At 53.0% G+C, this 15,022-nt stretch overlaps 2 protein-coding genes across 2 annotated transcripts in view; one reads left to right on the forward strand and one right to left on the reverse strand.

The window, feature by feature from the left end:
* The window catches only part of DNASE1 (deoxyribonuclease 1), a 32,840-nt gene extending 28,892 nt beyond the window's left edge, over window positions 1-3,948 (forward strand). The window contains exon 13 of the transcript XR_009522128.1: window positions 3,575-3,948. The gene's annotated coding sequence lies outside the window, so the exon portion shown is untranslated. The remainder of the gene's footprint in view (window positions 1-3,574) is intronic.
* TRAP1 (TNF receptor associated protein 1) overlaps window positions 1-15,022 on the reverse strand; it is a 44,936-nt gene that overhangs the window by 870 nt on the left and 29,044 nt on the right. Inside the window, exons 7-16 of the mRNA XM_060031637.1 lie at window positions 14,227-14,336; window positions 13,593-13,666; window positions 12,636-12,791; window positions 11,361-11,481; window positions 10,844-10,913; window positions 7,437-7,584; window positions 5,076-5,261; window positions 4,473-4,611; window positions 3,983-4,068; window positions 2,524-2,669 (exon numbers count right to left, since the gene is read on the reverse strand). Of these exons, the coding sequence (XP_059887620.1) occupies window positions 2,524-2,669; window positions 3,983-4,068; window positions 4,473-4,611; window positions 5,076-5,261; window positions 7,437-7,584; window positions 10,844-10,913; window positions 11,361-11,481; window positions 12,636-12,791; window positions 13,593-13,666; window positions 14,227-14,336 (1,236 nt within the window). The remainder of the gene's footprint in view (window positions 1-2,523; window positions 2,670-3,982; window positions 4,069-4,472; window positions 4,612-5,075; window positions 5,262-7,436; window positions 7,585-10,843; window positions 10,914-11,360; window positions 11,482-12,635; window positions 12,792-13,592; window positions 13,667-14,226; window positions 14,337-15,022) is intronic.

Genomic DNA, 15,022 nt, shown 5'->3' on the forward strand with positions numbered 1-15,022 from the left:
AACAGTTCTGGAAAATGAAAAGGTAACAGCTCAGTGCAACAAAGTGGACAATGTATAAATGGCCCAATTCATATAGGAATTTCGTTAGTACCTCATAAAGACAGGATAACTGGGCCGCACCCAGGAAACAAGTTGGATTCCGATGTGATTAATTTCCAGAGGGATCAAAGATTAAATGTAAAAATTAAAAGCAAAGAAGTATAATACTCGAAGAAAACAGGGAAGAAGTATTTTATAATCTCGGAAGGGGAAAGCCTTTTTAAACAAAATACAAACCCAGAAGTCAGAAGAAAAGAATAACTGACTACAAAAAAACATTTTCTGCACAGGGAAAAATACAGTGGGAAACATACATCAAAATTATAAGGTATAATTTTAAGAGAACGGCAAAAATTGATGTTGGATAAAACTGAAGGCACTGGGGAAAGGTTAGAGGACAGCAGGAGTGTCTTTGGTCCCTGTCTGAGACGACATGATTCCCTCCCCTCACAGGGCTGTTCAGAGTAGCAAACACTTTACAAAGCAAGGTGAGCACACTGCACAGCAAGTGTACCAGAGGAGGCCCCACACAGTGTCTCCGAAGATATGTGAGGAAACTGGGGATGGGGGGGGCGGGGAGTTCACCGTGAACTCCCTTAGTTCTTTAGAATTCTCAACCGAAAGAATATATTAACAAATTTTAAAGCAAATCTGTAAAATAAGAGTCTTTTGGCAACAGAAACGAGCACTCTGCACAGCTATCTTACAAAACTGCTTCTGTGTCAGAACTAGTTAAGGCAACGGGGTGTCCAGTCAGCGTCCATCTCTATTGGGGACTCACAGCTGGGAACTGTGCACCCATTACACAGGCCTGCACCCATTATGCCAACCAGGACAGCTCCTTTGAGAGGCGTCCAACGCTCTTTGTGGCCAGCCATGAGCCAATTCAGATCTTTTCACCCAGTAATTGTGTTACTAGTAATTTGGCTCAGAAACTGGAAAAGGCACTTCCCCCTACTCCCCAGTAGTTTTAAGTAAATTAATGGTTCTAAAGCAACATGGAAAAATATTTATAGGTGATGAATAAAAAAATTAGGCATGTACTACATAAAAAAACCAAAACCCACAATAAGACGAAAGTCCAAAAGAAAATATACCAAATAGGGTACAGTGACTGTGGTGGGGGTGAGACTATGGATTTTCTAGCGTTTTTGGTAACTTGTTCATGTAACTTCATGTAAAAAACTACTGCTGTATACAGTCAATTTCCAAAAAAGAAACTGTCTCCATATACAACAGTTAGAAAATGAAATTTCAAAATATCCAATAAAGACACATCAAATAACTATAAAAAATGTACAAGAACTCTAAAGAAAACATAAGTTTCCAAGAGATACTCATCTGAGAAGGCAGCACAGTTAACGGTGTGGGCAACAGGGTGTTCACATGGAATAAGATGAAACTAGAACCCCCCCTTAGCCCCCAATCCCAGACAGGCCAGTTAGAGATGGGCTCAACCAACATGAAAGGGCAGAACTATACAGCTTTTAGAAGGACATGCAGGAGAAGAAACTCATGTCTGGAATAGATGCTTTTTGGGGTCTTAAGAAATCTCTAACAAATGTATATACATTTGACTACATTAAAATTAAGAAATTCTCTTTAAAAGACAGGTGCAAAGACAGAAAAGATATTTGCAACTGTTAAAGTATATATAAAGAACTACCAATCAATTTTTTTTTTTAAAGCCCAACAGAAAAAAGAACAGTAGCCTTCTAACTTGCAGGGACCTGGGTTCCCATGCTCTGCCCTCTGGAAGCAGTGGGCCTTACTCAGCCCAGCTGAGGATAAGGTGCTTTCACGCCTGGGCACCCATCCCGGAGAAACACATGTGCAGCACCAGACGGGGGACAAGAATGTTCAGAGCAATGTGTTCCCAACAGCCTCCAAATGGAAACTACCCAAATGTCTATCAAAATAGAATAAATAATTGTGCTGAGTAGATTCATACCCTGTGATTCAGCTGTGAACAAGAACAAACTATAGTCACCCCCACAGATGAATACATCTGATCACACGCCAAGAGAAGAAAGGAAGGCTTCAAAGGGAACCTGTGCACAGGGGTCCATTCACGTGAAGTTCAGAAACAGGCAGAACTGAGCTTGTGTGTAATGACGCACAAGTAGCTGAAAAACCATAAAGCACAGTGAGGAAGTGACTGACACAGAAATCAGGACTGTGGTTCTCCCTGGAGAGCGGGACAGAATTCAAGTAGGAGGAAAACAGGAGTGTCTGGGTGTCGGCAAGGTTCAGTTTTTTTAAATGTCACATAGGTATAGTTTAATACAGTTCAATTACACGAGTGTTTATATAAACATTTATCAAACTGTCCAAAAGTTTTATGCACTTTCTATGTGTTATAAATAAAAGAACACACACTCACATACAATTTTAAAAGATTACCTGGCAGGTTAGAAATGAGCATGCCCATTCCCTGGGCATCAAGGGCCCTGGGCCCAAGAGGCCTGGAGCCAGCAGCCTTACCTGGGGTTGATCTCCAGCGTGGGCTGCAGCAGCTGAGCACGCTCCTCCTGGGTCTTGGCCAGCTGCTGCATGCGCAGGAAGTGCCGGGCGGCCCCCATCTCCAGCACCGTGATCATAGCAGGGTGGGTGTCCAGCCGAGGAGTCACCTGCAAGCAAGGCCGGGGGTGACAGGGGCCCTGGCAGGGTCTTGACCAGGTATAAAGCTTCCCCAAATGACAAGACAGGAGAACGCAGGTCTCCAGGGACATACCCTCAACCAGCAGTGCTCCTCCCTCCCTCTCTCCCTCCCAATCACCTGCTAACGAATCGTAACCCTGCTTGGGAACTCCCTCCTCTTCTACACTCCAAAGCTACCAATTTCTAACCTATCAGTTACCATCCAAGGTCCATCTTGCCTGGTGTAATCTGCACTTCTCTGCTTCACAGGGTCCACTTCCAGGTCCTACAGCAACTGTCTGAAGACCTGCCAGGACTGGCCACCCCATTTCCCCTGGCCCAGCCTCTTCCTCAATCTTGTGTCCGTCTTTACTGCAGACGGTGCTCTCACCCACCGCTCCCTGTGGCTCCCTCTGGCCTTTACTTCATCAAATACACCTTTTCTCACCGAGCCCCACAGGCTTCAGGCCTCCTGACTTACGCCAGAGACTCTCCTGGGCCTGCTGGGCCCATGGCTGCCCCCTTCCCGGCAGCACAGTAAGGATCCAGCTCCACGACTTCCTGACCTGCGGAAGCGCTCTGCCTGTTTCCTTCATAGGATACGGACGAGAATTCTACCTACCTCCTAGGCCACCTTAAATGAGTCACTGCTGTAAAGCATGGACACGATATGTGTGTTACATAGAGAAACCCCAGCCACACACCTTGCTCCCTGCCAGGAAGCCCTCGCCTCCCTCAGAGACCCACTGCTACCTCCCATGGAGCCCCCAGGTCTGCCCTCCTCTGCTCTCAGCCTTCCCTACCCTGCACACCTGCCTGTCCCTTTGGGGCCACTCCTGAACATGTCCCTCAGCCAGTGACACCTGTTCCCTGGTGACTGTCTTTTCTCTTGCAGCTCAGAGCTGGATCAGTGGGTTCCTAGCTCATTAAAGCCTACCCAGAACCCCCACTGAGAACCCAAGCTGGACCGTACGCCCTTGTGTCCTCAGCCACTGCAGCTCCTCTAGGCCTGGACGAGGATGGCCCTGGGGAGGCCAACTGGGGACACCTCTTCTCTGCTTCTGCCTGCCCACCAGGCCCTCAGCAGCTCACCTTCCACTTTCTTCATTCCAACTGCTCTACAAAGTGGAGGCGAAGCCAAGCTTGCCCGCCCGACCTCAGTAACTCCCGGGGCACATGTGGCTACGTGCTCACGAGCGCACACATGCAGGAGCAGCAGCAACCAGAGCCGGCAGGCTGGCCAGCTGTGCAGTCACCAAGGGCCATGGTGGTTGGGTGGTGGCCCGTCTTTGGGAGGCCTCACCTTCACGTTGGTGACACGGGACCCTAGCGCGTTTCTCATCCAGGCCATCAGGTCCTCTGTCTCCTTCTCTGACAGACGGTCGCCAGCTACAGGAGAGCAGAAGGGTGAGCTTGGAGGCCGTCTCCACAACTCCCTCCCCATAGGCTCCCATCGGCAGGCTCCCTCCACCCTGCCAGCCACTGGCACAACGACAGAAGCTACCAGAACACTCTTCATCTAAAATTAAGCAGATAAATTTGGACCCCAGAAAGGATACTTTTGATTGCCTGAGGCCCATATAATTTTGTTAGGGCTTTAAAATGTCTGATTCTCTTAAGCTTTATCAATCTTAGGAAGGCAAGCTGTGAAAAGAAAACCCCATATAGACCCACTGTTGCAGAACGAAGAGGCCGTGTAGCAAACAGTGCCAGCTCCCTGGGCCTGCCTGGCCTCACCTGCACCCCAGGCCACCATCCACACCTGTGCCCAGAGAGAAGGGAAGCAAGCCGACCTGGGGAGCCGTCCTCAAACTTCTCCTCCTTGTAGTGGTCAACAACGATGTCCGTTTCCACAGACATCAGCTTCTTCTTGTCAAACTCACGAAGGTGGAGCAAGGTCAGCTCATCAAACTGCTCGTAGCAGAAGAGAACCTGTGAGGACCCGAAATGGCTTCCATCAGGCCCGGGGAACCCTCTGCCCGTGACAAGAGAGGGACACGGAGCAGGGGCTGGGGCTGCGGGCTGGGCCCAGCATCTGAGGGCCATGCAGGGGGTGCTGGGGTTCCTGGGCCTTGTGGACGCAGTGGTTTACAGACGGCTCTCAGGGAGGCTCTGGCTCTATCTTAGAAGCAGTGATGCTATTTATAGAGAAATCCCTGTGTCACCTCCTAGAAAGACCCAAACTAGTAGGCAGGCTTCAGCCTGGCCTCTGTGACCCTGGATGCTGACTCTCACTGCTCCGCTCTCCTGAATCGTGGGCACATTCAGCCATTCCCCAGTGAGCATGGGGACCCTCCTTCAGTGGTCAGACCCCCTCGCCCTCTGACCTGGCCCCAAGGGAAGGACAAGTGCAGGGAGGCCCGGTAGGGGCCAAGCCTGCCCCTTGGCTCACCCACCTCTGTGTTTTTCCACTTCATGGCCTCATAGTAGGGCGAGTGCTCCGCCAGGTGCCGGTTGGGGGCGCACAGGTAGTAGATACTGCGGGTGCCGGCCTGCATGCGGCTGGCGTAGTCTGGGAGGCTGGTCAGCTGCCCAGCAGGCAGTGCCGACGACTCGTACCGCAGCAGCTTTGCAATATCCTCCTGTAGACAGACAGAGGCCAGGTCATTGCTCATTCCAGGTCCTGGCTCTGAAAGCCTCCCGACAGCGGGGCACAGACTTCGGGAGCCTTCAGCTAAGGGAGGAAAGGCTCTGGCTGGCCTCACACCCGCCTGGTGACCGTGTCCTGCAGCCAAGGCAGCTCCTTTGGGAGCCTGGTCCAGGGACGGCGCCCTGGGCTGGCTCGGGCCCTGGGGAGCTCTGAGGGACTCCAGTGCTGTCCATTGGGCCCCATGTCAGAAGTTCAGGGGACCTCGGAAAGCACGTTCCACCACAGGTGGCCCAGGGCCTTGCTGAGAGGGCCTTTCCGGGTGAGCTGCAAAAACGGTCCCAGGAGTGGCTAGGCCCTGTCCGTGGCAGAGCCCACTCTGGACCCAGCATCCTCCCTCTGTCTTGAGTCACAGACCCTGGCTCTCGCCAAGCAGGGGACACGGGTGTGAAGTCCACACTTCCCAGCCTTCCTCACAGCCAGGGGACGAGTCCTGGCCCAGGGGGTGCAAGCCTAAGTGGGGTGTGTGACTCAGAGAACAGGCCCTGAAAGGAGGGGCTTGTCCATCTGCTCCTGTCGGCTGAGATGCTGGTGGCATCTAGACTCCATGAGGGAGTCGCCTGTAAGGACAGAAGCAGCAACAGGCTGGGGTCCAGCTCCCTGACGCACCAGCCTGGACATGACCTGACAGTAAACTGCCTCGTCTATGCCACCGACTCATCTCCAACAACCCATGGTGCCCAGAGGGGAGGTCCAGATGAGAGAGTGATGTGGTGGGGATGAAAGGGGGACGAACAGGCAAAACCAGGGATCTGGGAGCCCACCTGGCGAGCCAGGCTCTAGGTTCATAGGTTAAGCTCATGCTCTTGTGCATGTTACGGATCCTCATTAACTGAGTAAGGGGCCTTCCCTGGTGATGCAGTGTTTAAGAATCCGCCTGCCAATGCAGGGGACACAGGTTCGAGCCCTGGTCCGGGAACATCCCACGTGCCGCGGAGCAACTAAGCCCGTGCACCACAACTACTGAGCCTACTTTCTACAGCCCGCGTGCCACAACTACTAAAGCCCGTGTGCCTAGAGCCTGTGACCTGCAACGACGAGCCACCACAACGAGAAGCCAGTCCACCACAACGAAGAGTAGCTCCCGCTCGCCACAACTAGAGAAAAGTCCGCGTGCAGCAACGAAGACCCAAATCAGCCAAAAAATAAATAACTTTATTTATTTATTTATTTAAAAAAACCCTGAGTCAGTCAGTGTTTATAAAGCACTCAGAAAAGCCTCTGGCACCACCTGGGTCCCGCTACCTACAAACACAGAGAGGAATGAGTGGAGAGTCCGAGCAGGCAGCACTTGGAGCCACTGGAGTCCTTGTGCCAACAACCGGGGTTAGGAGGACCCAGGGTGATGAGGGCCTGGGGGGAGCAGGCTGGTAGCCGCAGTGCCCAGGCCCCATCCCACCCTCCCTCATGGCCTGCAGAACAAACCCTGGGACCCCAGACGGTTGGTCACCCTCCTTCCCTGCTGCTGTTCTGGAGCAAAAGACGAAACGCCGGCGCTAAGAGTGACAAAAGACATGTGTCTTTTGGGAGTGATGGAAATGTTCCAGAACCAGATGGTGGTGGACGTACAACCTGTGAAGGTACTAAATGAACTGTTCACTTTAAGAGAGTGAATTTTATTGTATGGGAACTGTATCACAACTTAAAAGTGGCCAATAAATGTTTATGGAACAATCTCATCATTTTTAAGTAATTGCGCAATTAACCCAGTGGCACAGTGTTGATGGATTTCTACCGATCACATGATGAACTGCCCTGACTACATATACCTCACCTGCCCTCCCCACCCCGTGAACCAGGCACCTCTCCTGTCCTGACTTCTGTGACCTCCCCAAGCCCCCCAGGCCCTTGGGGGAAGAGACACTAAATGCCCGCTCCCCTCAAATGAGGGCACTGGAGGAGCTGGACATGTGCAAGTGCACGCCGGGCCTGCTGGGACCACCTGCGGAGTCCAGAGGCCAAAGGCTGCACTTTCTGACCCCTGGGAGTGGTGACTGGGGTGCCTGGCTATGCCATCATCACGTCCTGGGAAGCTCAGGTTTCTGATCTCCAGCAGCTTCCTCCACAGCCCCAGGCAGCCCAGAGAAAGGCCCAGAAACCCAGACCCTACCTTGACCTCCTGCTCAGCCGTGGTCACGATGCCCTCCCTCATGAACAAGCCGTAATCTTCAAAAAACTTGGCATATTTCTCAGCATGTTTTTTACTCTGGTCAATGAAGAATTTTATTAGCCTCTGCTGTAGAACGCCCCGGAGTTTCCTATGAACAGAAAAGCATTTATCACAAAAGAGCAACTTTCACGAAATACAAACAGCCAGAAGGATATGAAAAAACGTTCAATCCCACTAATAATCAGAGAAGTGAAGACAACATACCAAAAAGTTACCCTTGGCCAACACCAGTTAAGGAGACATGCGCCCCCCAGAGTCAGGGATGCTAGCTGACACCACCCCCCCCAGCAACCTTGTGGAGAGTGACAAAACTATGGTTCTGAGATTACACCTTCATGAGTCACCAAGATTTATGGACCAGGAATTTCACTGTAGCACATAAAACAGAAAACAATTATGGGACTTTGCTGGTGGCGCAGTGGTTAAGAATCTGCCTGCCAATGCAGAGGACACGGGTCCGAGCCCTGGTCCGGGAAGATCCCACGTGCCCTGGAACAACTAAGCCTGTGTGCCACAATTACCGAGCCTGTGCTCTAGAGCCCGCAAGCCACAACTACTGAGCCCACATGCCACAACTACTGAAGCCCACGTGCCCAGAGCCTGGGCTCTGCAACGAGAGAAGCCACTGCAATAAGAAGCCCGCGCACCGCAACTAAGAGCAGCCCCCACTCACCACAACTAGAGAAAGCCCGCGCACAGCCAAAAATAAATAAATAAGCTCTGATGCAAGTTTAATTACAGAAAAGAAAAAAAGAAAACAATTATGAACAAGCTCAGTGTTCAACTGCAGAGAACAGGTTGAAATGAATGATGGAAAGCTACACGGCCATTAAAGATCAACATCCTCTAATGATATGATCCTTAAAAACATGAGAAAGTGCCTGGGTTGAAAGAAAAACTAGAAAAATCCCAATATGGATAAATTACAGAGTACATATAGTATATAAGTGTGCAAAGGCTATACATACTACTTGCTGTGCATTATATTTTTCATAATTAGGATCAATGCTGTATAAACTTGGGTTTATACTGGATATACTATATGTGCTCTACAGTTTTACAAAATTGGGATCTTGTGTATTAGGGTGTTTACCAGAGCACTACATAAAATCGTGAGCAACACTATTAGTGGTATTAGGGAGTATTTTTTTTAATTTCCTTAATATTCTGCCTTTCCTAAAGGTGAAATTACCATTTGTTTCCTTAATAATCCAGGGTAGGGGAACAATAATGTTTAACGTTCATTTAAGCTTATCCTCTTCCACTCCCATCCTGAATAACTCAGTCCTTCAGCCAAGGGGCTGCACCCGCATCTGTGGTGGGGCAGCCACAGCAGCCAGGATGAAACGAAGAGGGTGTCCATGCAGGGTGAGGGTTGGAGGAGCCTGGTGTGGAGTGTCAGAGCCCAAGGACCCCAGAAGAGGACATCCAGACTGGGGACAGCGAGCAGCTGGCAGAATGGCTGACAGACACCCCCTTAGCCCACCGTGTGGCATCAGAGCCCAAGCAGGTGAAGGAGCAGGGAGCTGGTGGGGCAGGGGGGCAGCAGCGATGGCAGACTGGTAACATGAAGGGGACTGGTCAGAGGTAAACACATTAGGGATAATCAGAGGCAAATTCCTCACTGTCAAGGGAAGCAAAGACCAAGACCACGGCAGTGCTGGTTGGTATTGAGTGAACTCAATACAGAAGTGCTCAAAGCACAATGGGAATAGGTCAAAGGGCAAAGAGTCAGCCTGAGTAGGTTCCTGCTAAATCAGGGACAGTTTGGGCATCAAACAATGACAGTAACAGATTATAGCCCTTGAATAAAACAGGAAATCAAGTCATGCAAATCAGTTATACAGATATTAAGAAAAGCACATGCATATTGTAAGAAATGAACACACAGCTGCCAAATACCACCCCATTACATAACATCATTACTAATTACAGAGGAAAAAAGAGTAACCACGTGAGCAGGCTGGCAGACACCCCCTTAATCAAGTGTCAACATGAACATCACCAGTAAGGGGACAACTCAAAGTCGTGCACCACCTGACAGGATGCATCACTTTGTGCTACTCCTGCACCTAAGCATGAGGGAGCATCACAATCCGTGCAGAGGGCCATTCTATCTAATCACTGGCCTGAAATCTTCAGAAGCATCCAGGTCTTGAAAGTCGGGGAGACTGTGGAATTCGGCCAACCTCCAGGAGACTGGAGAAACATGACAACTAAAGGCTTGCGTGACTCTGGACTGGACCCTCCTACTCTAGAGGATGTGACGGGCACAAGTGTGCAACGTGGATTGGTCTGAGGATGAGACGTGGCAGCTGCACCACGTCAACTCCAACTGACGGCTGTGCTGGCTAGGAGGAGACTGTCCTTGTTCTCTGGAAACACACCCTGAGATAACTGGGGACGATGGGCATAGAGTGGACAACTTACTCTCTCAGGATTCAGGGGAAAAATGTACTTTGCATCAAGTTTCTACTTTTTCTTTCAGTTTCTTTAAAAAATTTCATTTAAGTCTGACTCTGCTGGTCAAGATGAGTGCTCAGACTGACAACCTAGCCCTGGAAAACCACCAGCAGTGACCAAGTGGCCGGACACACCCCCGCCTGCAGCCTTGCGTCCTGCCAGCGTCTGGGTCAGCCCAGTCCCAGCTGCTGGGGGCAGAGCACATGCCTGAGATCAGAAAACGTGGGTTCAAATACAGGTTCACTCACTGTCGGGTGAGACCTCCCTGTAACTCAGTTTCCACAACTATGACGTGGAGACCTAGTGGCTCCCACCTGCAAGGATGACACAGGCTGCACAGGAAGGGCTTGGTACAGTCTGGGTGAGAATAAATGCTCAGTAAATAGCAGCTACTGCTATGATCAGGATGGGGGAGGAGAAATTCGGCCAACCCAGCTCACGAGGATTCCAAGAGCGATGTCTCCAAAAGAAAGTTCAGTGCCCAGCCCTTGTCTCCTTCACACCATTAGTGACCTTCCTGGACCGAGGTCAGACGTTCTCCTGGCTCTGGGGCCGTCCTTTGCCTCGTCCACCCAGAAACAGCCCTGCATGGAACTTCCCCTGCCACGGCTGCCCCAGGATTGAGTGACAGGGATTGGCCAAGGGAGGGAACATCTCCTGGAACTGGCAGCAATTCTCCTCAATGTCAGTCTCCAAACCCTTTACAAAAGCGTGAAGTAAAAGATGGGGCAAAGCACACGTGACCTGTTCATATTCTCCAGGCCCATAGCTCCCTTGGGCACCTTCAGCTCCACCCTCTGCTCTCAGCAGCTTCAAGGCCGCCTGGGCCTTCCGTGGCAAAGGCGAACCCGGTGAGGTGCCCACTGTGTCCTGCGGCTGCTCACCTGATCAGCGCACTCTCCTGGAGGAGCTCCCGGCTGAGGTTCAGGGGGATGTCCTCGCTGTCCACCACACCTGTGAGACACAGGCCGAGTGTGGGTGAGAAGGGAGGACACTCGGGGGCTTCTCCTCCCAAGTCCCTTGTCTTCCTAGAATTCAGGCAGAGCCCAGGTCACAACCATGGGGTCGGAAGGAAAGCAAGCAAGGCCGGTGAGCCTTTGCCGGGACAGTTTCTACGATTTCAGCATCAGTTGGACCCTCTTTCAAAACTACCACCTGGGTTTTCTGTTCAAAATCATAACATATCATGGATAAATCAACCAAGACTAGTGTTTGAAGACAGGAAGCTCCCTGGGAGGCGCCACGCTGTGAGCACTCGGCTCACCAGCCAGCAGCTGTGGTGACTCGCCCTGACCCCGCACTCATCAAAGATGAGCCCTTTCTGATGGTGTTGGCATCTGGAGCAGGCAGCTGCTCCTGGGCCTCAGCCCACACGGCTGGGCACGGACACTGGCACCGAACCTCGAATGAAGCGCAGCCACGTGGGCAGGATGTTGGTGGCCTTGGTCTGGATGAGGACCTTGCGGCTGTACAGCGAGACACTGGAGCCCAGCTCCCGGCTCATGTCAAACATGGTTGGTTTCTGGAGGCAAGGAAAGGGCAGCGTCAGGTGGCAAAAGCAGAAATCCGTGGCAGTCCTGCCAGGAGGCAGAGCCTGCATGGTCACGGGGAACCCCTTCCTAAGGCTACCTGGGCTGGGAGATTTGAGGCAGATGTGCGGTGTCCTGCCTGTGTCTGTCTGTTCAAAAGCCCAGAGGGACCGGGGGAGGCCCCTCCCACCATGGCTCTAGGTGGGGTGGGGGGGCCCTCTCTGGGCAGCTGCCGCCCTCCCCATAAAAACAATGACTTACATGTCCCTGCGAACAGAGCCAAGCCTGCTAGGGATCAGGGGTCAGCAAACTAGAGCGCAGAGGCCAAATCACCTGTTTGTATAGCTTAGAATGGCTTTTCCATTTTTAAATGGTTGAGGAAAAAGGCAAAAAAGGACATTTCATGATATGTGAAAAATACATGAAATCCAAATTCCCGTGTCTACAGTTTTTGGAACCCAGCCACACACGCCCATCTCAGCGTGGCCCGTGAGCCTCCGCCACAGGGGCAGAGTCCTTGGTGGTACGAGGCTGCAAAGCCCAAAGTGGCCGCTGTCTGCCAACCCTGCTCTAAACCAGCGCCTCCCACGCTGCCGTTTGCACACACATCATGTTGGGATCTTGTTAAGGTGGGAACTGACTTGGGGGGTCCTGGGCCCAAGGCTCTGCACTCCTAATGGGCCCAGGGGAGGCTGGGGCTGCTGGCCTGCAGAGCACACTCAGCGGGAGGGTAGAAGAGCTCTTTCCAAGATGGGTAACAGGCGCGGGGCTCTAGTCAGTTAAAGCCAGGAAAGCTGGGTTCAACCCAAGCAGGTTTCCCGGCTGCAGGATTTGGTGGGGCCTTCACGGTGCTGCCCGAAGCCATGCGGAAGTAGGGAGAGCGCACTGCATGGAGACAGGACGCCCGCACCCGTCCACAAAGCCCAGGCCTGCCGGGCCAAACATCTCTGTTCAGCACCCCTCACTTCAACTTCTGTTCACCCGTCCAGACGTATAGGATTTTCTTTCATCCTGATGCTGCTAAGGCAATTTTTGTGATGTCTGTGCTGAGCTGTCACCGTTCAGGGGAAGTGCTGCTGGTATGTAAACCCAGGGAGCAGTGGACAAACCCCTGGCAGCTCGCATGGCAGGCCTGCGCCCAGCTCACCGTTTCTGGCACGTAGAAGAGGCTGCGGATGTTGAGAGGTGCGTCCGTCTTGTAGTGCAGGGTGTAGCGGGGCTTGTCATGGGCCTGAGCGATGTAGCGGTAGAATTCCTCATGCTGACCCTCGCCCACATCCTTGGGGTCCATCATCCAGATGGCCTGGAAATGGAATGAACAGGGACGTTATGTTTCAGACGCAACCTCCCAACAATGTGCAGACCTGACCTGGTGGAGCTCGCGGGGCCCGGGTGCTGGCAAAGGAGCCCTCAGCTCCTGAGGGTTGGCCTCCCGGGCCCTCTGTCTCCAGCCCCACCCTCTCCAGTGCTGGACAGAGAGACACACAAAAGGCTCTGGGAACAAGTGCCCTGTCCCCTGCACAGTGTCAGGAAGAGCAAAGCAGGAGGCAAGGTCTGGACGAGCCTGCACGACGTCATGACACTAGCCACCAACAGGTGAGCAGCTCGAGTAACACGGTTGAGCCACGCGCTGGAAAGTTACTGAGCCGTGAAAAGGAACAGAGCACTGATACACCCTACAACCAGCACAAGCCCTGAAAACACAGTAAGAAGCTGGACACAAAAGGCCACACAGTAGTCGACTCCATTTTTATGAAATGCCCAGAATAAGCCAATCCAGAAAGTGGACTGGATGCCAGGGGCCAGGGGCAGGGAGTGAGAGTGACTGTTGATGGACGTGGGGTCTCTTTCTGGGGGTGAAATGTTCTGGAACCGACCATGGTGACGGCAGCATGACTGAATACACTCAGGAGCACGAAGTGTGTGCTGTGAAGGGTGACCCCCTGGTGCACATGGACCTGCCTGCACCCACAGATCTCGCCTCCCCCAGAACACCCAGTCCTGGGGCTCTGACGCAACGCCCAGTCCCACCTCTGACCCGCCAGCCTGACGTGGAGTGGCTTATCTCCAGAGCCACCTGAGCCTGCAGGTAGCCAGGCCTCACCTGCAGGGTATTAAGGCGCCTTCCATTCATGTACAAGGGGAAGCTGACAAATTTGCTGTACTTTGTCACCACATCTGGAAGAGACAGAAAAAAGCAATGAACACGGGAAGCTTCTGTAGATGAAAGCTCTGGAAGGTGCTGCAGGGGTCACACAGCACTGGGAGGCCTCGTCCCTGTCCTCCCCGCACACAGGGAGCAGAACTCACTCCCAAACCGGATCTCGAGGCCCAGGCCACCATGATACATGATGCCTTCTTGGCGGCATAAGCAGGGTTTCACGGGCTAATGTGACCCCTTGAAGAGCACTGGGCACCTTCAGTAGCATCCAGTGAGACCTGGACAGAGAGGAGCGCCTCGCAGCTGCACCCGCTCTGGTTGTCTGGGAGCCTGGACTCAGGCTGGGTGGGCAGGCTGGTGACATCTTACAGCACAGGCAGAACGAGCACAGGACCCTGCGCTACCAGCAAGCACACAGGCAGTGCTGCTCGAAAGGAGGAAGGCAAACCTGACCCTGCCCCAACCTACGGCCAGCCCTGCGCCTGCGACCCCCGCCCCAAAATGTCCTAAAACGCAGTGGCAGGAGGTACTGCACTGACCCGCACGCACGTCCCCAGAGGCCCAGGCTCCTGCTCACCTCGAACCCGAGCCTCGCTGGTGAACTCTCTGCTGTCTGCCCTGAGGTGGATGACGATTTTGGTCCCGGTTCTAACTCCTGAGGCTTCGGCGATTTCAAACACCCCAGAGCTAAGACACGCGGGAGAAGGAAGGCGAGTTCTGCCTGTCAGTGCTGAGAAGTCCCACGTGGCAGGCAGGACTTGCATAGAAAGGAAGCTGGAGTGTGCCCCAGGCCATCACACCTCCGCCAGGGACAGTGGCCGCTGGGGCGCAGGGCTCCCCGCTCCTGAACACAACCTCTCAGTCTCACATTCCCCTGAAGTGGCCAGGTAAGCACCAGACTCCGGGAAGAGACCCCCGTCCTGTGCTAACTCCAAGCGCTCCGGACCCCTGGCCAGGTGCCTCCTCCCAAGAGCAGAAGTACACGAGGGGCACCTTGTCGATCCCTCGGCCCTGGTGACTGTGGGCCCCACTTTCACTTTTCCTGCGGGAAAGCAGGATTCAGAAATGAAGTTTGGGGGCTTGTGAGATAAACACTTAACCTTGGCTGTGGTGGGTGCCATCCTCCACGAACAGCTGAGATATTCCTGGACTTCGCAGGCCCAGCACACGGTGGAGACGGCGGGAGGTGGGGCAGCCAGGGAGCCAAACCCTGACCCCCATGAGGAGTCAGGGACGCGCCCTCAGAACAAAGGCACCAGCCCCGGAGCACAGAGCGGGGACCCACCCAGCAAAAAAGAGTAACGGCTCCCTGAGTGTGGGGCTCAGGCCTCCCATTAAAAGCCCAGGATGGCGCACTGGCGCTTTCCAAGGAG

The sequence above is a fragment of the Delphinus delphis genome, chromosome 15, assembly GCF_949987515.2.
Source record: "Delphinus delphis chromosome 15, mDelDel1.2, whole genome shotgun sequence".
Lineage (NCBI taxonomy): Eukaryota > Metazoa > Chordata > Mammalia > Artiodactyla > Delphinidae > Delphinus > Delphinus delphis.